Here is a 23239-nt window from a genome sequence, read left to right on the forward strand (position 1 = left end):
CAGGACTTCTCAGGTTTCACAGTCGAGTAGTCCTTCATTGATACTTTTGCATCTCTGCCCAGACCGAAGAAGCCATGAGAGCGGTGAGTGGAGTCCTTTAAACTCGTGGTTCAGCTGAAGATGTAGCAGCGAGGCACCGATGATCTCTTCTCGGTTCAGTTCAGGCCTTTCCCCTGTTAGTAAGTAGGAACGCTCCCAGCTGGGCCTGTGTCCATATATTCATGGCTGGGATGGAGAAGGCCACCAGCTCCACCTGAGAGCCACAGATGGTCACTTGGAACCAGACCTCCTGAAGTCAGCTTTCTTGGTGTTATCGGTGTCTAGGGCCACACCTGGGTGTCAGCTGCTCCATCTCTTTTCAGTGAGCTTACATCTGCGGTATCTTTGGAAAACTTTATGATGTCATTAGTACTGACAGTATCAGAGCAGTCACATGTGAGTGCAGACAATGAGGTGCTCGGCACACACCCTTGCGGTGAACCAGATTGTACCTGCTGACTGCCTGTCGTTTATCTGAACACAGTTCGGCTTTATTATTCAAGTCCATGCAGTGATTTCCACGCCAACGCATTCAATATGAACTTCCCCCTTTAAGAAGCTCCAGGGGAAATACAGTTTCAGGAAGTAAACTGGTGCCCATAAAAGACATTTTATTGGTTTTCTCAGATCAACTTTAAACTTCAGATCAATTTTTTTTTTTTAAATTTTGACTTCCTGCACCCGAAAAAATTAAACCGAGATTAAGACGGTGACTAACATAATTGCGTAAAGCACACGCCCAAAGCAAACAGGGAGGTTTCACTTCCTGACAGACGCTGCCCCCGACGTGATGACGTTTTTCACCTGTACGTTGAACAGTTAACGCCACGCCTCCTGCTTACACCTGTTTTCAGGAAGATTTGTTGGAGAAACTTTTAGAAGTAGCGTTACAGCCAAGGCGGGCAGGTGAGACCTTAACGAGGACTACTGTTTATTTGGACGAAAGCGGTCTGAGAGTGAAGGAAGAAGCCTTGAAGCTACGAAGAGCACGTTTACAGGTGAGTTAGCGTCGTTTCTGTCGGTGTTTCCTTCCTCCTGCACAGGTAATCAAACCATCTCAGCTTAGCCTGTGGAGTGAAAGGTGAAGCTGAAGGATCGTATGTGACATAACTCTGAATCAAAAAAGGTTTTTTTTCTGTGGTTTTTCTCAGTTTAGGTGAAGTTAGTCGGATGTTTACAGGCCTGAAAGCTTTGTCGCTGCTTGACTGCAGTCCTCACAGGCCTGTGTGACAGCTGTGGTTTTCTTCTTAGTCATTTTGTGTGTTTTTGTTGGAGTTCCCCCACAGTTTAACGTGCTTGCCTTGATTTGTGTGCTTGTCTGTGTTGCTGTGATGCTGACTGTCAGCTGTAAACTCCACTTTCTTATTCCTCACCTTACTGGTTCGGCAACACACAAGTTTCTACCTGTCCGGAACAGGAGTTTCACACTAGTTTCGACTGCATTCCCAACCTGCTGCGTCCTCCTCTCCTCACTCTGCATATTTACACACTCATTGTTTGATTTGGGACTGACACAGTCGCTTAAGACTGCTGTTCTCGTAAGTTCCGTACTGCGCATGAGGTGCTTTTAAGATTGTGGCCCGTCCTTTCTGGATTTTTAAAAGTTAATCTAGGTTTTAAGGTTTCTGTCATCGCAGCTGTAGCTTAGTTCAGTTCAAATAAAAGGAGGAAAGGGTTTAGTCTGCTGATTTTATTCCAGTAAAATAAATACATGTGTGGCGTCCATTTCCCAGAATGTGGACGTGTACACTTAAATATATTAACCCTCAAGTAATGTAGATTTTATCAGCTAAAATAGCAGAGTGTGCTCATTTATGACCACACTATTTTTGAACAGAGAAACACCCACAGGCATCTGACAACAATGGCCGCAACATCCCTGATGCAGCATTAAAGGAGCTGCATCAGGGCTGAATATACAAATGTAAGGAAGAAGGAAACGCACTGCGTATTCGTTTTTCCCATTGAGAAAGTGCTGGTACACTATCCCAGATATATCAGATATGTGGAGTTTCTTATAGTAAAGAAGTCTCAGTCTCTCCAGATGTGATGGTGTTTGCTGTAGTATTTTCACTGCTGTAGTGTTAACTTTTTGGCAGTCATCATTCAAACAGGGTTTCACTCTTCATCAAAGAGGTGCTCACTCCAAGGATGGCTGTAAATGTGTCTGGCTCCCAGCTCTTTGAAAAATACTGGGGTACTTTGTGGTACTGCTTGAGTTTATCAGGCGTTATCTATTACCCATTTTCTAAACTTGTGCACTTGTGTGTACAAGAAACATGACATTTCTTACAAACCAAAACTTTTTTCTTTCTTACGACAGAAAATAAAATGCAAATAAAAACTAAAGGTTGGATACCAGATAAGGTGTGTAACTTTAACAACAATTATTATTATTATTGTTATTATTATAAAGATATTACAATATCCAACAAAGAATCAAACTAGAGGTCATATATCTCAGTTTCTTGGTTTCTCTTCTCTGGCTGCCTATAAAATCTAGAATTTGAATTCAAAATCCTCCTTATTTAAAAAATAAAAGTACTGAATGATGAGAATATCGTAATAGTATCATAACCTCTCCAGTTTACTCTCACAATGCTGACTTGCTTGGCATTCCTAGAATTTCCAAAATTAGAATTGGAGGCGGAGCCTTTAGCTTTCAGGCAAGTCTCCAGTTTGGATTCGGGAGACGGATACCTTCTCTACTTTTGTAAATGTTGCTTTTTGAGAACCTTTATCATGAGCTGACCCTGAACCATGCCTTGGTCATGCTCCTTAGGCTACATTTCTTCTCCACTCACCTCTCACTTGCCCATGTGTTTATATGCAGCTACTGCATGTTGTTACCTTTGTCTTCTCTCCCATAGGCTGTTTGTCCTCGCCTCTGGTCTTCTCCTTTTTCCCTCCCCTTTCTCTCTCAGGAGTTTTCTTCATGTTAAAGATGAATTTTTCCTTCCCGCTGTGATCAAGTGCTTGCTTATATGTTGTTGTCTGATCTTTACCTCACAATATAAAGCATCTTGAAGTGACTGCTGTGACACTTTATAATAGAAACTTAATTGAACAGTCAGGTTTTGTTTTGCTTCTGGTTAAAACAAAACATAAAGTAGCATTTTATTTGTATATGTGTAATATATAAAGTGTGTTTTGTGTAAAAAGGGTTAAGATATCTAGCTCTGAAATATCTGGCATTTTTAACTTTTACAATGAGTTGGAATAACTTGCATCTTGCACTGCTGCCACTGATGTACACAGGTTAAATTTTTATATACATTTTCTTTTTATATTTCTTAGACATTTTTTATGTTAAGGTGAGAGAGAAACTGTCTTTCTCTTTGTCAGGATGACATGTACAAAAAAATCTGTGAGTCTTTGAATCTTGAATCTAATTGCTAGCAAATATCACTAAAATCAACATGTTTAAATTCTAATTATTTTTTTAAAGATGCCATATTATATAATTCCAGTTCTAAATGACTCTATATTTAAACACAGCTGGGGTCATAAGTGACGCTTCTCAGTCTCGACTTGAAGGTTAAAGAGAAAACGCCTCTTGTAGCATATCTCACTTAACGTGTGAAGTATTATGCAACATCCCATATTGTCATCTCCACCGCCGTCCAGCAGTGCAGAACTTTAGCAGTCGTGCATATAATTCCAGTGATTCCACCAGCATTGCTCACATTTCACATTTTTCCGTCTTTAACGGGAAAACTGAGGGAACTTCCTTTTTTCTCCCCAATTTTGGCTTCCATGATAAAAATCAAGCAGCACAGGCCTCTTCTTCTCTCTCTTTTTCTAAACCGCTTATTCGCCTTGAGCTTGGTTCGAGGAAACTTGCTGAAGCACTACAATGGACGTGTTCGTTAAATAATCATGACCTCAATAGTTTTTGCTGTGATGGAGCAACCATCCACCATACACGTGTGACCATTTGCATCCTCATGCACAAGGGGCTGAGCATGTGTGGTATAACTCATGTTATGGCGCTGGGATAGCTGTAAAGTGTGTGTTTGCAGTACTACACACAAGACAACACAAGTAAGTCCACTGAGTGTGGAAGCCACAAAGCCCTGGCCTGTGTAATTACAGCCTCTTTGCTGATTGTGTAAACCTCTGGAGTATTTGTTCTGCAAAGCTCTATATTTTACACTAGGAGGCTTTGCTTTTCCACATTCCCCAACGAACTCGTGTACTGGAGCCTTCTTGCCTCCGTCGGTTGGTGTTTGTTAGTTTGTTTCGATGATGCACCGTTGAAGAATTTTAGTTATGAATTTTAGTTAGGCCTCTGCATTCATAGTGAAACTCAAGCACAGCAAGGTGACCTGGAGTCGATAGTCAGTAGTTTGCATATTGAATAGCCAACAGGAGTGGCCTCTCTATGAAAGCAAAACAAATAGAATATCCTGCTGCCGTGCACACTGCAGTCCTCGGCGTGAATGAGTGAATATTCACCTACTATGAATGGTTTCACCTTTGCTACCTGTTTGTTTGTTTGTTTGTTTTTAGCAACCGTAGAAGTCTGTTTATTAAGATCAATTAATAATTCACACCTGGTGCTCTCGCTGACCTCATGCCGGCTATTCCACCTGGCTGAACCCAAGTTGGCATCTAACATCTGTTTTGTTTCTCAAGTTTTATAATACAGACACTGATCTGTGGATGAGGGATTTAGGAAGTAATAAGCTGTTGGATAGTGTTTTCTAGTAGCTTCACCTCCTCTTTGTCCCCCTTCCTCCTCAATGATTTGGGTACATGTCACACTGAACACTAAAAAAAAAAGGCGGAAAAAGGCTACAACACGCCCATGCTGTGGGGCATATGTAAATGTTAACCATGGAACAGAGATAACATCAGGCTCTCTGTTGCCATTTCCTGATCCCGAGAAACAGCCTGTGTAGGCACATCAGGACACTTACACGAAGCTGGAAGATCCATAGTGCTGCAAACACCCCGTCAATTATTAACAGGCCAGTGCTCTCATTCCTCCAATGTAACCATGGCACCGAGCAGACAGAAACTCAGCCGGTAGCCTGGGATCTGCTCCTGCCTTGTGGGGAAGTAAGACGCGCACATACCGCTGACAGCGGGAGCAAGTGGACCTGTTTGACTTTATGAGCCTGTCACGAAGGAAACTATTGGGCAGACGGATCTATGGAGCGATCTTCACATGACTTCTCCATTGGAAGCAAAGGGATGACAGTTGCTACTTTTATTTATTTTTAATTTTTAACTTTTGTTTTTCTTAGTTTTCTTTTTCTTTTTATGGCAAATTAATGTTTGTCGTGAAGAGGCTTGCAGACCTGCATCAGTGACCATGTGTGACTGAGACACAGACACAGGATTATTAACAGATTTGCAGACAGCTGGAGATCTTTGGTGTCTGTGAATGAGTGGGTCAGCACTGTTATCATTATGAAGTTGACCGAGCGACTCAAACGGCTGAAGCACTTGGGCTCTGTGCCTCCGGAGCCTCCGCCACTGCTGGTGGTGCCCGTAAGTGAATGGATAGTAGTTATTTTATTTGTAGTTCCTTTTTCTATTACAGTAACCAAGCAGCTTTACATTAACTTCAGCTTTAAGAGAACTTCACAGGTTACTTCCCCCCCCACTCTTCCAGCGCTCTCTTAAATATCATGCTCAATTTGAACCCACAGAATTTTATTTTTATTTCTTTATTCATGTTGAACAGTTAGTTGAAAGGTTTTGTTTTACAGTTAAAGAAAGTTTAAATCGGCAGAATTTCTTCATGTCTTGTTCATCAAATGTGTCAAAGTTGTGGAAAATGTATTCTTTATTGAACACACTGACTCAGTGACAGTTCAACTTGGCAAAAAGTACGTGAGTGACTTGTAAAACCTTTGTTTATCTACGTGTGCTCCATAGCAGGCTTTTTCCACAGTTCGGTGTAAGAAGGAATTAATTTTCACATCAAAGAATCTGGGATATATTTATAGAACGGGCCTCGTTAGGTGATCTCAGTAAGGTCAAAGATTCTGAACATTAAAGCATCGTTTCTCTTCTATTTTTAATCCCTCTGTCACTGATTTCCTTGTGACACAGTTTTGTTTTGTTTTTTTGCTCCTTCACCGAGCCCACACCCGAAGGTATAAAAAGAAGGCCTGAACCCTGAGGCTCCTTCTGTTATGCTTCACAGTTTGGAGGGAAAAAAAGCTGCTCTTTATTAGGGCTTTTCTTGTAGTGGACAAACTGAAGATTGGTTCTGATGTGCTTTTATCGTTGCGCTCTCTTTCGCCTCTTTCAGAAGTACGCGCCATGCTCTTGGTATGATCTTCTCAGGAAGCGTACTCCTAAGGGACCTCCTTAAATTTCTTCCTGTTTTATTGTGGACGGATTAACATGGAGACGGTTAGAAATGTAGATAGCCACCATCATATCATACGAATCTATGATTCTTCCCATACAACCCTGTGAAAGTTGCTGTGATAGAGCCATAACTGACAGAACAGACTTGTCATGTCATTGTTTATTTTTATTTATGAGGACGAGCCCTTTTTGTAACACACATTTACAATTTTGTGTCTTAATTGGAACGTCTGACCACAAGTAGCTTTTAGAGACATATTTTCCCCCTTTAACTGTTTGTATTTAGACCTTTTCTTATAATTAGTTTAAACCTCTTAAGCTCTTTTGATATTGAAACTAAGCCTAAACCTTACAGTAGTATTAATATATTTTAGTCTCAGTCGTCCACCAGCGTCTAAAATAATTATTTTGTGAAAAGAGAATGGGAAGATTGTTTGTTCATGGATCCAGAGATATGACGTGTTGAAGGAGGCATGTCTAAAAGTTTGCATAAAATATGCAGAGATTTGAATTGCAAAATTCTACTGAAACAAGGTTTTTCCCACATAGAGGAATTACTTTTTTTACTGCCCCGAGAAGTGGTTTGTGAAAACAAACAAACACTTTCTTAGTTTCAGTCTAATTTATTTAACCATAATTGATATTTTAGATGAAATAATAGACTGATTTCAATTACTGTATGTGCAATAACATTAACAGTCATGTGAACACACCCTTAAAAACTCCCGACCAATCAGTGACTGTCTGTTATTTAGAGCTAAATGATATTTTTCTGCCTTGAAATGAAAAAACTTTGAGCTTTCTAGTTCTTAGCCTGAATGTTCAAAGCTATGCAAAAACGCAAGGGAGTGATTACCCTACCTGACATATTTAAGGTGCTTCCCAGTTCTCCCCAGTTCTGGTGGGTTTAAAAGGGCAGATCCACCTTAAAAGCCATGTTTATTTAAGGACACTAGAGAATGACTCTTAGAGTGGGCAAAGGCTCAAAGGGGAGGAGCGCTTTCCAGGTGAGGTCTTTCAGTCTCTCTGCCTGGTGTGAGAGAAACACCCCAGCTGGTCATATTACAACCAATTTCAGCACGAGGATCTAGTTTCAGCCACCATCCATGCAGAGCTCACTGGCGGGCGAAGTAACCTGAGATTATTGGATCTGTGATTGTTTTTCTGTTGCCGGCTCCATATGGGATATAAAGAGCTGGCTGTTTGCTGAGCGCTGGAGGCAGCAGGTGTTTTGTTCAGGGTAGAAATCCCAGTAGGAAATGGAAGTCAGGTTCAAAGATCACATGGTAAGTGCAGATGAAAATAAACGAAGCATTTATGGACTTAGTTATGCTTCCCTTTAGTGTGAAAAAAGCATAACTGTTAAAGATTTACAGAAATGTAAGGACACAAGTCATTAGTGATGTGCATCAGCTCCCTTAGATTAATGTTGTTTGAAGCTGGAAAAATGATGACCTGAAGATGGAGGAGTGTCCTAAAGGAGTGCAGCTGCAGGCTTGGCAGTCTTGGATCAGGCGTTTATTAGCAGATAACAAATCACTGTCGGCTGTCGTTTGTTTTTGTAAATAATCAATTTTCTTTTGGAATATGGACGATGCTCATATTTACATCTCATCTCTCTCTGATCTATAACGATGCGATCTTTATCTGCAGTTTCACATGCATCTCATTGCTCCGACATCGTGACCTACATCCAAAGTTAAATTTTAACTGGTTGTAAAGTCAGTGAGCTGTAAATGAGCTCTGAGAGCGTAGACCTTCCCGGTAGCTCAGTGTCCTTCTACATTGAGTTGTTTTGTATACTTTGTTGCTGATGTGATTTCCATAAAGGCATATACTCCAACTACTCATCAAGCCTATTCACGGACTCCTCAAAAAAGTTGCTTTGTTTGAAAACTGGCACACTTAAGTGACCTTTCTGTGTCGCTTGCAGCTTTGAATCTATAAATGCAACAAATCTACTGCTGATTTTAAAAAAGAAAAAAAAAAACGTAACTACTTCAGCTGCTGTTTCAGTCTACCTTATCATCAAATCAGAAAAAGTCATGACCAGCTTTTGTTTGAATACTAATGTCAGTACTTGTATTTTGTTTTTTTTAGCCTTCTCCAGTTTATGATTAACCAAGTCAAACAAGAGGCCTGCTGTTCCCAGGTTAGACATTGTACACCTGCGAGTTTAAGGTTTTCCTGGTGATCATTTGTGAGATTTTATTCTTGTAGTTGTTTTTTTTGTGTAACCTAATTTGAAAAACTAAACAGTCAGAGTCAGCAAATTGAGGTTGTATAATTAGGTTATGTGTTTGGGTGTGACTGGACGTTGGGTGCTCGGCTGATGTTGCTGTACTTTAAGCACTAATGGGCCTTGTACTTGTTGTGTGCCCTGTTCAGTGTTTAAACAAACTCCAAGTCTAAGCAACACTACACCACTGTGTGTCTGACTTGAGTATCAGGCTTTACTCGTTCTGGCTGTAGCTTAGCAAGCGTCTTCCTCGGTGTATGAAATATAGTCCATGGCCAGGCTGCAGTGTTGGCTTGTTTTTAAAAAAAAAAAAATGCAAATCACATTGGGCATGTTGCCATGTTCCTGTAAGTCAAAGGTCGTCTTTTTTTCACTGATATAAATCCCCCCCAGAAGAATCTAATAGTTCCTTGTCACCAGTTGCTCTACAGTTTCGTTCATCCCCAGGTACTCGGCCAAACAGCCATGTCTACTTGTTCCTTATCTCAGATGGCAGGATGGAAAGCTCTTATTTGAAAAAATAAGCTAAATATTGTAACTTGATAATGTCAGCATGGACTGTGTTAAAGGATCCCATTGCATTTTGCTCGATTCTTATATATATATTAAAATTTTTCCAGTTGTTGGTTGTAGTCTGTGGCGTAAAGGTGGTTAAAAACATGCACACACATACCAGGTAGCCCCTCCTCCATACTGGTCAGGCAGGATTGCGACAGGTGAGAGCATGTTGAGATCAGGTTCACGTATTGGCACATTCTGTCTTCCACTCAGGCTCAGCTGTCCTCTCTGTAAGGACCTGGACTATATGTTGATTATGAGTTAATTAATCATGATTTATTATTGTCAATTGCTATAAAAAAAGATTATTTTTCTTATTGTATTTTTCCCCCCCAGAAACCAGGCATGGAGGAGATAACAATATGGGAGCAACATACAATAACACTAAACAAAGTAAGTGATTTTTTTGTTTGTTTGTTGTTGTTGTTGTTGTTGTTGTTGTTTTAATTGAATAATTGAGATGTATATGTGAGGTGTTATGGTGAAACTGCTAGCGTGTTTTACTTTTCCAGTTGTTTAATCAACATGAAATAATGAGTAGGCTAAATTAAGTTTAACATGGAGATTCTAGTGTGTGGCTAAACAAATACACATGTGGAAAGTGTGTTTCGTTGTGGTTTCTGAGGGACTGTGTTCAAGTCCTCTTAGTTTCACAGCACAGGCTCCGTCAGGAATTCAGTGACACACCCTGCTGCACCCCACGGCACCAGCCAGCTCTTCGCTGTCCTGCCTCATTGTTGGCGACACTGGAATGTGTTCTTTCCTCCTCCTATCTCTCTACTGTATCTCCCACTCATGCTCATCCACCCACCTACTTCCCTGCACTCTTTACTGTCCATCATTTTCTCTCGGTCTCATTTTTTTTTTTTTTTTTTTTGTTCTTTCTAAATGGCAGGATTCCAAACTAGGATTTGGTTTTGCAATATCAGGAGGCAGGGACAAGCCGCAGCCCGATGGGGACACGTCAATTCTGGTGTCAGATGTGCTGCCAAATGGACCAGCCATGGGACGACTGTTGTAAGTTGGAGGCCTTTTGCTTTTAATGTGTGTAGAGACCTCTTTAAGATTTGACTGTTGAATGAACACCTGGCTGCCTGTGTATACTTGTACTTCTGCAGCACCAAAGACCAAATTGTCATGGTCAATGGCGAACCTATGGACAACGTCCATTCTAACTACACCATTCAGACCCTGAAGTCTTGCGGCAAGACTGCAAACATAGTAAGTGTGCACCGAGCCTTTAATTAATTTGTGCCAAGTGGCTTCCAATCTTGGGTTTCTTTCTGATGGGCGTCTTCTGCATCTTTCCCAGACAGTGAAACGTCCTCGTAAGATCCAGATCCCAGCAACCTCATCCACCAGACCCACTCGGGCAGCCTCGCACTCAAACTTGCTGGATGCGGACCCTCCGAGACGGCAACGACGCCACTCTGATGGGAGTGACAACATGGACTCCAGCCGCTACCGTGACGATGACCGCTATCGTGCTGATGACCGTTATCGCACCAACGACCGTTACACACGCCGAAGCCCCACGCCCGAACGCAACGGGCTTGCAAACGCGGCGCCGTTGATTTCATCAGGGTACAAGAGGCTGCCGCTCAAAAATGTTTCAGAAAAACCCATCAGAACTACTTTGATTAAAAAGAAAACCACAGATGGTAAGATTTCAGGAATGAGAGCGAAGGGAAACCTTTTTTGTTTGTGAAGAAGCGAAGCTTTTTAGACAAAAATAATCTGCTCAGCTCATCTTTTTTAAAGTGCTTATTTCAGTATTTCTGGCTTTATTTTTCTGCAGAGTATGGACTGAAACTGGGCAGTCAGATCTTTATCAAGCACATGACAGAAACTGGCCTAGCTGCAAGGGAAGGCACCCTGCAGGAGGGCGACCTCATTCTCAAGGTAATATTTCACTTGTCTTGGAGTATTTTTAAGCTACAACTATTCTACAGGACTGGAAGATTTCATTATTAATCTTCAGTTTGTCTTAATCAAATTTGTATCTGTGAGCAGATCAATGGCATGACAACAGAGAACCTATCCCTGCTGGAGACCAAGCACCTGGTGGAGAAGAGTAGAGGCAAACTGACCATGACGGTCCTCAGGGATGACCGTAGATTCCTGGTCAGCATCCCAGAGGTGGAGGACAGCCCCCAGAACAGCGATTATGAACGTCGCAAAGACAGCAGCTCAGAGCTGGATGGTAAGGGAATCAAACACAGGGGAAAAGGTGGAGAAATCAAAACGGTGAAGCAGCTTCTACTTATTTCATGGGTGAAATCAAAGTGCTGTAAAGTCGGTCTAATCCTGTAATGTCCCTCATGTTTGCTACAGTCAAATCCCTTTAAATGTAGAACTTTTTTGGGCTACAGGCTCAGATTAATTAATTCAATCTTGCAAACACCCCCTGTATAACTTGAAAAGTTAATACATTTTCTGTTTCTGTCTCCCATCAGAAATTTCAGACATTGATGAGGACGTTCCAGCCCACAGGACACGTCCAAGCGCCAAGGAGAGGCGGACACGCAGGTACAGACTTTACCCTGTCACCCCGCCTAGTAAAAATTAAGTCCACCGATGTAATGCACAAAAAACGTAAATCCTTTATTGGATTTGATCTAAAAGCACTGAAGAAATCTTTTATTTCTCACACAGAACAAAAGCTGAACCTCCACTGCCAAAGTCTCGGGATCAATCGCCTGTGCGCTCCACCTTATCCCGGCCACCTGTAAAAGCCTACGCTCCTCGCCGAGGTCAGTCCTGCAGAGAATTACTTTATTTTATTTTACTTATTGCACAAAGATGCTTGTACTCAAACCAGCACTGATTTGCTGGTTTTCTTGGAAAAAAAATATTTACATGTCCTATAATTAGTTTTCTAACTGTTGATTATTGTTTATTCAGCTCCGTCTGAATCTGAGTCCGACCACAGTGCATCTCCTCCTCCTCCTCCTCCAGTCAGGAGAGAGAGGGACAGGGACAGCCTGGACCAAAACAACAAATACAAGTCAGTTCACACGGATGATATCATTAAAATGACCTAGGTTTATTTTATTAAAGTATATATACATATGTTACTACATATTAAATGCAGTTAAAACTGTATGAGACATTATTTTTGCTTTTACTCTTTGAGCAGATCTCTGTCAGGAGTCTCCACCCTCCCCAACCCCAAATCCTCTCCTGTTGCTCACAACTGGACTGCACCCGTCTCCGCCTCCTCCACTTCCTCACGCCCTCGCAGGCCGGTGTCGGAGTCTGACTCTGACCCTGAAGGTTCCCCACCCCCACGCAGAGATGGCCCTCGTCTGGACAGTAGATACAAGTACGGACATTTCTTTATCCAGTTCCAGGAATAAACAACAAAAGCACCAAGATCACTTGCACAGAAATATTCAAAAACAGAAGCCATAATTTGCACCAGCATCATCAGTTATTTTGGTAAACAATTATTCATTCATGCCCCCAACCCTTTCTTGTCTCTGCAGAGTTCTGCCTGATCGTTACGCAGGCCGGGTATCTTCCCCCATCGTTGTTCGCCAAGATCCACCAAGGAGGGTCAACTCACCTGTGAGAGGCCCGCCTCCAGGTCTGCACAAAAACACGCAAACAATCCAGTCTCCTTGTGATGTACACGTCCCGGACTTTGTCTCACACCTCCTTGGAAATATTTACTAAGGCCAGAGCAGAATATGAAAGATGCACATGAAAACATAAGATGGCTTGTAAGTGAATGAATGTAGAAGAGATAAAGTAAGTAAGAGTAAAAGAGAATTAATCCAGCAGTGCACGTATGAATGCATGTAACACTGCAGAGGCTGAGGGATGATTATTGCAATACACTTAAAATATAGAAGGAAATGATGGCTAAAAAATAATATTCATGTAAATATTTTTGAAAGCATTATTTATAAGTGAGTAGATCAAAGCATAAAGGTGGAAAACATTATGTATAACTCTTCATTCAATCGTCTCATTGAGATCAAAACATTTTCCAAGAAAGGAGAGACGACAGATGCAATAATCATGAATAATGTTGGGTAATAAAGAAACTGTAGTATCTGAAAACAGTTGTTATTCCACACATGAGCATTAAAGATACTGGATTTTGAATTGTGGAGATTTGAGGCATCTCGGGAACGTAAACACACAATGGAAATGCTGCAGATTAATCAGAAGTAAATATGTTGTTTACTGTTTATATTAAAAAAATATTAATAAAATTAATCTATAAACGCTTTTCTTTCTCCTCAGATTCTGACTCCGAGTCGGATGGCTTCTCTGAGCCTCCTCAGAGGCGTAGCACCACATACAGTCAGGACTCTCTCAGCAGATACAGGTACACATGAATCCCCCACACCTACCTGAAACCCAACAAGATCTCACGGACCGGAAACTGAGCAGACTCTGTGGCTCTCTGGTTGTTAAACTTAGTTAATCATACATATTTTTATTTTTAATGTTAAACTACCTAACCTTTTGCTCTTTGAGTTGTTTAAATTTGATTTTCATTTTGTGCTTTGTCTCATTTTGAAATTTCTTTTTATTTTGTCTGATTTTCTGTTTTTGACTGTGTACAGAATCTGTGCTTTAATTTTGTTGACCAATAAAATAAAACTGAACATGTCCTCTCCTATATGTGGCTGAAGTGTTGATTAAATATAGGACACTCGTTGCAGCAACAATCATATCGTAGAATAATTCCCTAAGACTCAAATCAAAGTCTTTCAAAGTTTTGCGTAGTGTGCATGTGTTATACAGCATGTTTGAATCTCACAGTGAGCATCACAATCAAGTAGCTAATAGCTAAACTTAATAGGGTGGTTAATTTCAATCAGTCACAAAGCAGTTTACCGCCAAAGAGAGAGCTTCCCTCAAACAGAATAAGGTGAATATTCAATATTTTAGTCTCATCCTCTCATCAATAATCGTCTATTAGCCGCTGGTCCCCCTCGCCAAACGTAACTGAGATTTGTTGTCTTCCTCCTCCCTCACTCCCACCTCCCTCTCTTCTCTTCCAGGGTCCTGCCAGAAGTTTCCCTGCAGCCAGAGGTGGAACCACCAAAATGGAGCACTGCCAGCAATCCACCACAGAAAGGTGTGTGTGTGTGTGTTTTGTAGTGAGCAGTGGGAGTTCATATTTGGTGCCTGGAATCTAAAAGGACGCATGAGTCATCTAACAAATAATAAAACTTTCCATAAAGACAGTCTTGACTTATTGATCTCCACAGCGAATTCGGACTCTGAATCAGAGGCCAGTTATGCGCCAGTCCCCAAGAGGGAATCCACCGGCAGTAAAAACTCAGCAGCCAGAAATAGATACAGGTGAGAGACGCCTTCCACTTTGACTGTCTCATCAAACGCATTGAGTCGTGCTTCATGCTTCAACACCTATTTTTTTTTTTTTTTTTTTTTTATATCCACCTTCTTTTGATTATAATGGAACTTAATGCATTTTGCTCCGTTTTGCTCAACATGGCAAAAGATACACTTGAAAAACTTCCCAGAAATCATCATCTGGTTACTCACAAAAAAGGAAAAAGAAGATCAGATCAGTTTCATATAGGAACTGATTTTTCTCTAAGGGAGCTACACCCACTGACCACATCACTGTGTCAGAAGGAAGCACACATGATGAGGGGATCGTGCTTTAATGTCACATTAATGTCACTTCCTTTGGTACCTACAGCTTCCCTTGTTGTTCAGAAGGAAAATGGTTCCTACATGAAACCACTCAGTTTAATAAACTGCTTCTAAAAATAAACACTGCAGCCGACTCTTTCCAAATTAATATTATTTTATTTTGTTTGTCAGTTTTGTTTATTTACTATCCTAATATAAAACCTCACACATGTCTGAGTATGAACTCCTACGTGATCAGGAATTTAAGCAACCAAACTCGACACACAGGTATGTCTTAGGCCCCTGAAGCTTATCTGTACCAGATATTTCTTGATGTTGCTAAGCAACCACATATCAACAGAAACATTGTTAGCATTGATGCACCTCTGACACCTTTGTGAAACCACAACATTTTAATATAATATTTATATTCACAAAAGTTGAATATGATGATTAACGCCGCTATATTGCGCAAAAGTTTTGAGCTTTCTATTTGTATTTTTTGTTTTTTTTAAGCAGTCTTGAGCACTTCTCTAGTCTTTCTGAAGAGTTTTCAGTCCAGTCCTTGTACCTGTCCATTTTCAGAGGAAGGTTTTGATTTGTTAAGCCACTTAACACTGACCTATGAAGCATCCAGAACTAGTGCAATGCAAAGAACCAATTTTCAATCATATTTTAACTTTTTTTTTGCCTTATTTACTGTATTTCCATGTATGTTTGCACATTTCAGTAAATTACCTCAAGCATTTTCCATTTTCCAAGAAAAATGTCATGAAATAAGAGTTGATACGAGACTTTTGCACAGTACTTGTTTTATTTATTGCACTTTTAGCACAGGCTAGAAATAATTTAAAGCTGCAACTGTAGAAAGAGAAAGTGAAAATATGAGAAATGCAAGTTACAGCTTCACTGTGAACTGTAGGAAATCACACTGAGAGGATGTCCGACAGGTTTTTATGCTTACCACAAACACAACTGTTGCCTGATAGTAACGTGCTTTGTGCACACGGGGGCTCATTACATGACTTCCTGCAGTGATTGCATCACATAATATTCAAACTGCCGACTTAGAAAACCATATCGAAATCTCGTGTGGTTTTCTAACTAACATGCACTAACTTGACCGTCAATTTATGGCTTTTGCATTTCTCATTGTATGTTTAGGGAACATTTAACAAGATGACGGCTGAAATTTAATTCAGTTTTCCCCCATTCTTCTCTCAGAGTGCCTACTTTAGTGCCTGTAAAGCAGGAGCCTCCTCATCGAGCCCCATCGCCCGCTAGACCGCCTCCAGATGGTCAGCTGATTACTTTTTTGCTTCATCTTCAACCTCTCTTTCTCTCTGTTTTAGATAAAAGCATTAGAGCACCACAACCAAAGAAAATCCTCACAAACTGAAGTCTCCCTGCTTAAAGTTTTCATTTTTTTTAAAACCAGATTCCTCTGAGTCAGATGAGCTTTCACATCTTAGGAGGTCTGGCAGCTCTGAGCGGGGGAACAGTCAGCGCAGGTACATCAGGAATTAATTCAATAAAATCAGATTAAAATATGGCAGCCCGAAATGTGTTTTCTCTTAAATAACCAATATTACTGATTTCTGTTTTCTCCACCTCAAAGTGCTCCTCGTGCTGCAAATGGAAACGGCACCATCAGGTCTGGGATTTCAGTCAAGAACAACCCGCCCATCTACTGTAAGGCTCAGGATGTGTAGCATGATTATCATAAATAAGTTTTCAATCTGTGGGTTGAAATAAACAAACCTTTTTTGGGCATCAAGATAATTTTTGTGCTTTTCTTCTATTTTATTTTTTTGACATCTTATGAGTTGACATCTTTTAGGCGTCTAACAATATCTGCATTTCTTCCAGCCAAACCTGAAGAAGAGCCCCTCTATTCCCTGCCTCCAGATTCATACCCATCATCTATTCCAGGGTGAGTGCCGCATTTGCTTAAAGCGTTGCCCCGTGTCTTAGCGTCATAGCAACAGTAATCTGATTCCTTCGGTTTCCCCTTTAGGTACAGCTCAGATGTGAAGACAGTGTCATTTATAAAGGAGAGCAGTTTGGGTCTTAGACTCGTGGGAGGCAACGACGTTGGGATCTTTGTAGGTGGAGTCCAGCCACACAGCCCTGCGTATGAACACGGGATGAAGGAGGGAGACCAGATCATGCAGGTGACCTTTGTTTGCACACCTTATATGGACGTGGTTATGGCGGCATAGATTAACAGCGTCTTGTCCAGTTTAGAAAAACTCTTTAGCTTAAATGAGATGTTTATGCTCATTTGCATTTCTTTATTAGTTTTTTTTTTTTTTTGACCGTTGTTGTTGTATTAGTAGTATCCATGTCATATGTACCGAGTAAAAATGACCACTGTCCAAAAACCTTATGCTCCTAGCTGTACATTTACATTGTTATTTGACACCTGTCCATTTTTAAAAAAAAATATTTTAAATATGACAGAAAAAGACCAGAGTCCAAGTTCATCCCTGTTCTTCTTCTTTTTTTCAGGTTAATAAAGTTGATTTTGGCCATTTCACACGAGAAGAAGCTGCCAACTTCCTCCTTGAGCTCAGGACAGGAGAACGGGTGGAAATCTCCACGCAGCATAAGATGGACAGTAAGTGAAGAGCAAAACCTTAATATGACACCGAGATTACTTCTGTTGAGTTGTGTCACAAGTCACAAAATCTTATTTCGTCTATCTTCAGTTTACAAAAAGATCCTCAAGTCCAACCTGGGAGACAACTTCTACATCCGCACACATTTTGACCATGACCCCGATAACCCCATTGGTCTGGGCTTCACCAGAGGAGAGGTGTTCAGAGTGGTGGACACAATGCATCGTGGAAAGATAGGCAGCTGGTTGGCTATCCGCATGGGGAATGACCTGCACGAGATGGACAAGGGCACTATCCCAAATCAGATCAAGTAAGGAGAAAGGAGACGATAAGCAGATGAAGATCTCTTTGCTTCCACGAGGACTGTTTCAGTTTTTGCATCTGCCATCTTTTCCTGCAGGGCAGAGAAGATGGCTAACATCGAGAAGGCACAGCGGGCGACCGGAGAGAGGCAGGCAACCGGACCGAGAGCCGAATTCTGGAAACTACGGGGGCTCAGAGGGAATAAGAAGAACGAGAAGAACATGCGACGGAGTCGCGAAGACCTGCTGCAGCTCACCATTCAGGGCAAATTCCCAGCTTATGAGAGAGTCCTGCTCAGAGAAGGTTGGCATTTATTTATTTTTTAATCATACCCTCACAGAGATACTTTGTTTCATGCATAAAGGTCCAGGTTTAACAACGTTTACTGGTTTTTCTCCAGCTAATTTCAAGCGGCCCATTGTTATTCTGGGACCTCTTAATGACATTGCCATGGAGAAGCTGGCACGAGAGATGCCTGATGATTATGAAGTGGCAGGTTGGTTTGTTTTGGGCTGTTTTGATACCCCTTTTTTATTCTTGAGTATTATTTCCCTCCTTTTTCACTTATTCTCCTCATCTTCTATTTTATTTAAAATATTTTGGGTGTGTTGTTATATTTCTACAGAGATGGTTCCTCGCAGTGGAAGTGCAGATGGCGGCTCCACAGTTATTAAATTGGACACTGTGAGGAGAATAGCAGAGAAGGTGAGCAGTAACATTAAAGTTATGTTTACAGTCCTGTTTTCTGTGTCTGTCTGGTATTTCCTCTTTGATTTTTTTTTTTTTTCCCTCTCTCTTCCCAGGATAAGCACCCTCTGCTGGATATCACTCCCACTGCAGTGGAAAGGCTCAACTACATCCAGTACCACCCGATGGTTTTGTTCTTAGACCCTCACAACCGCAAGGATGTCAAGACCATGAGGCAGAGGTACAGCCCCAAATCCAGCAAGAGCTCCAGACGCCTTTACTCACAGGCCATCAAAATGAGAAAACACTGCAGCCACCTTTTCTCGGGTAATTTTAACACTTAAAGCTTTTTCCAGTACATCTATGAGGGAAATAAATTTTTCTCTGTCTGCTGGTACAAGTTTAAAATGTTTACTTCTTTTGATTTATTTTTTTGTTTTTCCTCCTTCAGCTCGAGTGGACCTGGATCCCAGTTCCCACTCTTGGTATGAAAGTCTAAAGAATAAGATTCGCCACGAGCAGACCAAACCCGTCTGGGTGTCTGAAGTCACGGTACAACACACAGCTTCTCTTCACACACACATCTGTACACTAAAGCGATTATGAGATATTATTTTATATACAGATCGATGTGGTGTTTTGTTTTTTGTTCTTAATTTATTGCTTTAGTTCTTATAACAATCTAATGAGCGCACCGACTCTCATGATGTAGTTTTACATCTTTCTGTTTATTAATCCAAGTGCTGTGTGGCTCAAATGATCCATAAACCTGATTATTAGTTAATTGACACGAATATTAAGCCACAAGAAAAAGAGTAGTTTGAACTACAGTTCGTTATTGACCAAAAACTGAGCCAACGTGAAATTCTAGAAATCTGCAAAAAGAAAAACAAAAATTGCACCTGTAGTTAAAAACAAAGCTTATGATGATGAGTTTGTGATGCTGGTGTGATTGAACCAGCTTTAAAAATTCTCAGCTACATAAACAAATATAGTGCAACACAAATGAAGCATAGCACTCTGCGTGGTCCCAAAAATTGTAAATAAAAGATGGACAGGCCATCTTTGCTGGGGTACACTAGCTGCAAAAAGACATGCAGTTCTATGGAAGTCTGTGAGAAAATGACCCTCTGGCTTCTCTGATTGCCAACCTGTGTAAACGCTTTCCTGATGAGTTTATGGTCTAGAGTTTTACGTCTTTTTCTGAAGTTCACTTCTTACTTTATGGTTTCGTTAGTCAAAAATGAGAATAAAGCAGATTATGGTATCATATGAGCGTGCAGCACCCACAGTTTCTCCCCTCTCTTTAATACAGAGTTGCACATAGTGGTGATATATTTTACAAAGCAAACTGTTTTAATATTTTTTCCATTGATTATGTATTGTACAGTTAGTTAAACACTAATAACTAAAGCTGTTTGATTTCTCTGTCTGCACAGTTGGAGAGTGGTGGAGAACAAGATTTGGATGCTTTGGACCAGAACCAGACTGACTACCTCAGTGCTGCTAGTGACCTGGAGGACACCGATGGAGAGGGCTTCACAGACGACGCCTACACTGACAACGAGGAACTCGAGGAGGCTTACCCTGGTCAGAATACAGCCAAGGTCCCAGGGGGCTCCAGGGTAGCTGGAGCTGCTTTAGCTCGATCATCCGAGCCAGCGTTTGAACACCACAGCCCCTCTATAGAACCCAAGGAAAGCGATGACGCGTACGGAGTCAGAGAAGTCCCGCCAATAATGCACGTACCTGAACCCAGGTCACCTCGTCATGCGAATTACAGCCCGCCGCAGAGCGATGCCGAGGAGGAAGATCCCTCTCATCGCAGTTTTACAGACTCAGATTTCAGCGCTCTTGATGTAGCTTCACACGCCGCTCCGTCTGAAGGACCGCCAGATTTTAGAGCCCCCGACCCCACAAGCCAGTACTCAGTGGACGAGCCTTCATACACAGAGGAGGAGCCGGAGAGCTTCCAACACGCCAGCCTGTCTGCTATCGAAGACAGATTAGAGCAGGTTTGTGCCCTCATTAAAACAGTTACTGGATACCAGTTCTTTTTTTCTTTTTTTTTATCCTTTTACTTAAAACCAGATGTGTTTCAGTCCTTCACTTAACAACAAACAGTTTTGATAACAAAAGATGAATTCAATTTTTGAAACGGTAAAACAAAATGAAGTATTACTTCTAGCTTTTACTCGAGTTTAACTTGAATTTAAAATGAGGGGCATTTAAGGACGTCGACTAAGACTAAACAGATTTAGTTTAAAAAAACAACAACAAACAAACATCATCCAGAGTGCCAATGTTTTATTTTGTTTTGGATTTTTTGTTCCTAAGAATGTGTCTTGGGATTTATTAAACTGTGCAATGTATATTAATACATCTGAGTAATACAGTATTCAGACAAGTTCAGAGGATAAAAGGAAATAATAATAATACAGGCCTGGTCAGATGCTGTGGTGAATGGTGAATTTCCAGAGCTGAGCATTTGTTTCCTTTAAACAATCTGTAATCGATTACAAAATTCCCTCAGGTTTTCTTAATTGAAGGTGTTGCATCCTTTAAAAAACCCCAAAAAACGCAAGGTTCATTGGTTTTCTTGTTTGTCTACTTCTCGTTTAAAAGAACGTGACTATATTTAGTTGACACAAACGACTCAAAGTTCTGGAGGTGTTTTCAAGGAGAAAGTTATGAAAATTTGTAGTCTGTTTTATTTCCAACTTTTTAAATGCAAAGCTCCTAAATTAAATTCACATTAACCTTTTTAATAAATTTTTCTTCCCCCCCCCCCCCTCATTTTTGGAACCTTATCATAAATTCTTCCTGGCTATGGAGGCGGTGCCGAATTAGCACACATATAACAACCTCATTTTAAATTCAGTATAAAGATTATAGTAAGTGTGGTTTCTGTTTTTCAAGAGGTTTACAGCCTGTTTATCATCATGAATACAGAGACTAGGACAAATCCTCAGTGTATTAACTGGTTCGGAAAGGCTTATGTGGATTTTAAAATCCATCTCTTAAAATAGTCTCTTAAGACTAAATAATTGTGAGAAGTCACTGTTTTATATCCTCTGTTACAGGCTCGCTCGGGAGAGGAAGAGCCCAGAGATGAGCAAAAGAAAGCCCCACAATTCATCGTGTAAGTCTTCTTGAGCCGTCTGCGGGTTTATGGGGTTCATGGAATAACGCCAGACTGAGGCTGTGCGCTGATTTTTGACCCATCCGTTCTTCTCCCGTACAGGCTCGCACATCACCACCAAGCAGTCCAGTTCAGACGCACACAGATCCAGGGCAGCGACAGCTCTGAGGATGAATTTGACGATGCGGACGATATGGAATGGGGTCCCGCAACTGAGCTTTAGATGCCGAGAGGACTGATGCGGCTTTTCCTTGTGATCTACAAAGGACGTGGAAATGATTTCATTCCCGCACTGAACTCTGTTATCTTGGATGGTATTGTCATAGTGTTTTTAAATTCATGTAAAGGGAGCCTCGTTCAGGTGTCACTGTAGCCTTTAATGACAACTGCAAGTTTTAAAGTCACCAAAAATCCTCTCAGAAGAATGTTGAGATCAAAGTGCCTGATTTGTTGTTGTTGTTTTTTTTCAGTGTTTTTTGTATTTATAAAAAACAAAACTCTGTGAAACGAATCAATTTCAAATATATGTTTTGTAAGAAATCATATGAAATATGCATCATTTTAGGAATAGCAAGGACATTTATACTTTAGATTTTTCTACATTAAACTGTTTGTTCTTCTGATTTTAAAATGGGTTTGTTTGATGATGCAGGACAACGAAAAAACATACTTGATCAGCTTCATTTTACCAAGCTGTCACTAAAATCACTCATATTAACATAAGTGAAACTGTGAATATTACATGTGTTACTATGGACATTCACTGGATAGTAAAAGTAAAAGATTGGCACACTATTTAAGTTACCACTGACTGTCAGAGGCGTCAAAGGACCCGGATTCACTTTGTTGTTGTTGCTTTTTTTTTTTTTTTTTTTTTAAATATATAATAAATTTAAAAAAAAAATCTATTTGGTAATATTAGCATCTAAAAATTAAAACTGAGATATTTTCTCCCAAACTTCAATCTTTGGCATTCCTTTTTTAGTAACCTTTAATATAGTGGTGTTTACTGTAAACGAAGGATTGTACCAGGAAGTGCATCCAGCACAAAACATGCAGAGCTACCCGCTGGTTTGACTTCTTAAATAAATAAAGGTTCTGTGGTTAGGGGTCCATATTGTTATTGAAACGGTTTTAATTGCCTTTAATGTACAAACACATGAATGTGCTGTGATATTTGTGTCACTCATCGGTGATTAGTATTAATATGCTTGTACAAGAGGTGGACATGCAGATTCACACATCTGCAAAAAGTAACTGTGGAAGCAAAAGGAATGTCAATTAAACAGAACAAATACAAAAATAATTTGAATTTTCTAGATAGTTATTGTTGACACGGTTTCATTTTTTCCCCTTTTTGAAATTCCCAGAAAGTAAATTTAGATTAGTTTAGCGGGATCCTCTTCTTAAAATGCGGGAGTCTGAATTAATCTTGTTTTTGTATGACTTTAACTTCATATAGTGGATCTCAAACCGCGTCGACTCAACTCTATTGAAATAAAACATGAACTGATACAGATTCGGTACTTGCTGTGATCAAATGCTATGAATTGATGTTACTTGGGATCTATTTTGCTTCCATACAATTCATTTAACATTATTATCAGATGTAGTTTAATAATTTCTCCGCTTTCCTTCTGATAATGAAAAAATTAAACAAACCTCGGTCTAAAGCGGTTTCGGGGCGCATGTACACCT

The 23239-nt window shown here is 40.5% G+C and overlaps 1 protein-coding gene across 4 annotated transcripts; it reads left to right on the plus strand.

Moving 5' to 3' along the window:
• The first annotated feature begins 875 nt into the window (after nt 1–875).
• tjp3 (tight junction protein 3) lies at nt 876–22933 on the plus strand. 4 transcript variants are annotated; one of them, XM_086282497.1, is made up of 30 exons: nt 876–1037; nt 9503–9559; nt 10062–10183; nt 10285–10387; nt 10479–10827; nt 10965–11068; nt 11180–11369; nt 11623–11695; nt 11822–11919; nt 12071–12173; nt 12306–12491; nt 12655–12755; nt 13421–13505; nt 14188–14264; nt 14398–14491; nt 16013–16086; nt 16227–16299; nt 16407–16480; nt 16658–16721; nt 16806–16962; nt 17300–17408; nt 17500–17719; nt 17810–18015; nt 18113–18208; nt 18338–18417; nt 18516–18726; nt 18851–18951; nt 19839–20414; nt 21483–21541; nt 21644–22931. In XM_086282497.1, exons 2-30 carry the CDS (start codon nt 9512–9514, stop codon nt 21762–21764), a joined length of 3954 nt encoding a protein of 1317 aa, XP_086138623.1. In that variant the 5' UTR covers nt 876–1037; nt 9503–9511; the 3' UTR covers nt 21765–22931. The 4 variants fall into 4 exon arrangements, with proteins under 4 accessions (XP_086138623.1, XP_086138621.1, XP_086138622.1 ...); XM_086282495.1 differs by lacking the exon at nt 876–1037 and adding an exon at nt 4925–5538 and having other exon boundaries at nt 21644–22933; XM_086282496.1 differs by lacking the exon at nt 876–1037 and adding an exon at nt 7364–7655 and having other exon boundaries at nt 21644–22932.
• Nucleotides 22934–23239: the final 306 nt, after the last annotated feature.

The sequence above is a fragment of the Aulonocara sp. 'chitande type north' Nkhata Bay genome, linkage group LG23 (assembly GCF_057382095.1).
Source record: "Aulonocara sp. 'chitande type north' Nkhata Bay isolate Kocher_YH1m ecotype deep benthic linkage group LG23, A_spYH_male_GT1.1, whole genome shotgun sequence".
NCBI lineage: Eukaryota > Metazoa > Chordata > Actinopteri > Cichliformes > Cichlidae > Aulonocara > Aulonocara sp. 'chitande type north' Nkhata Bay.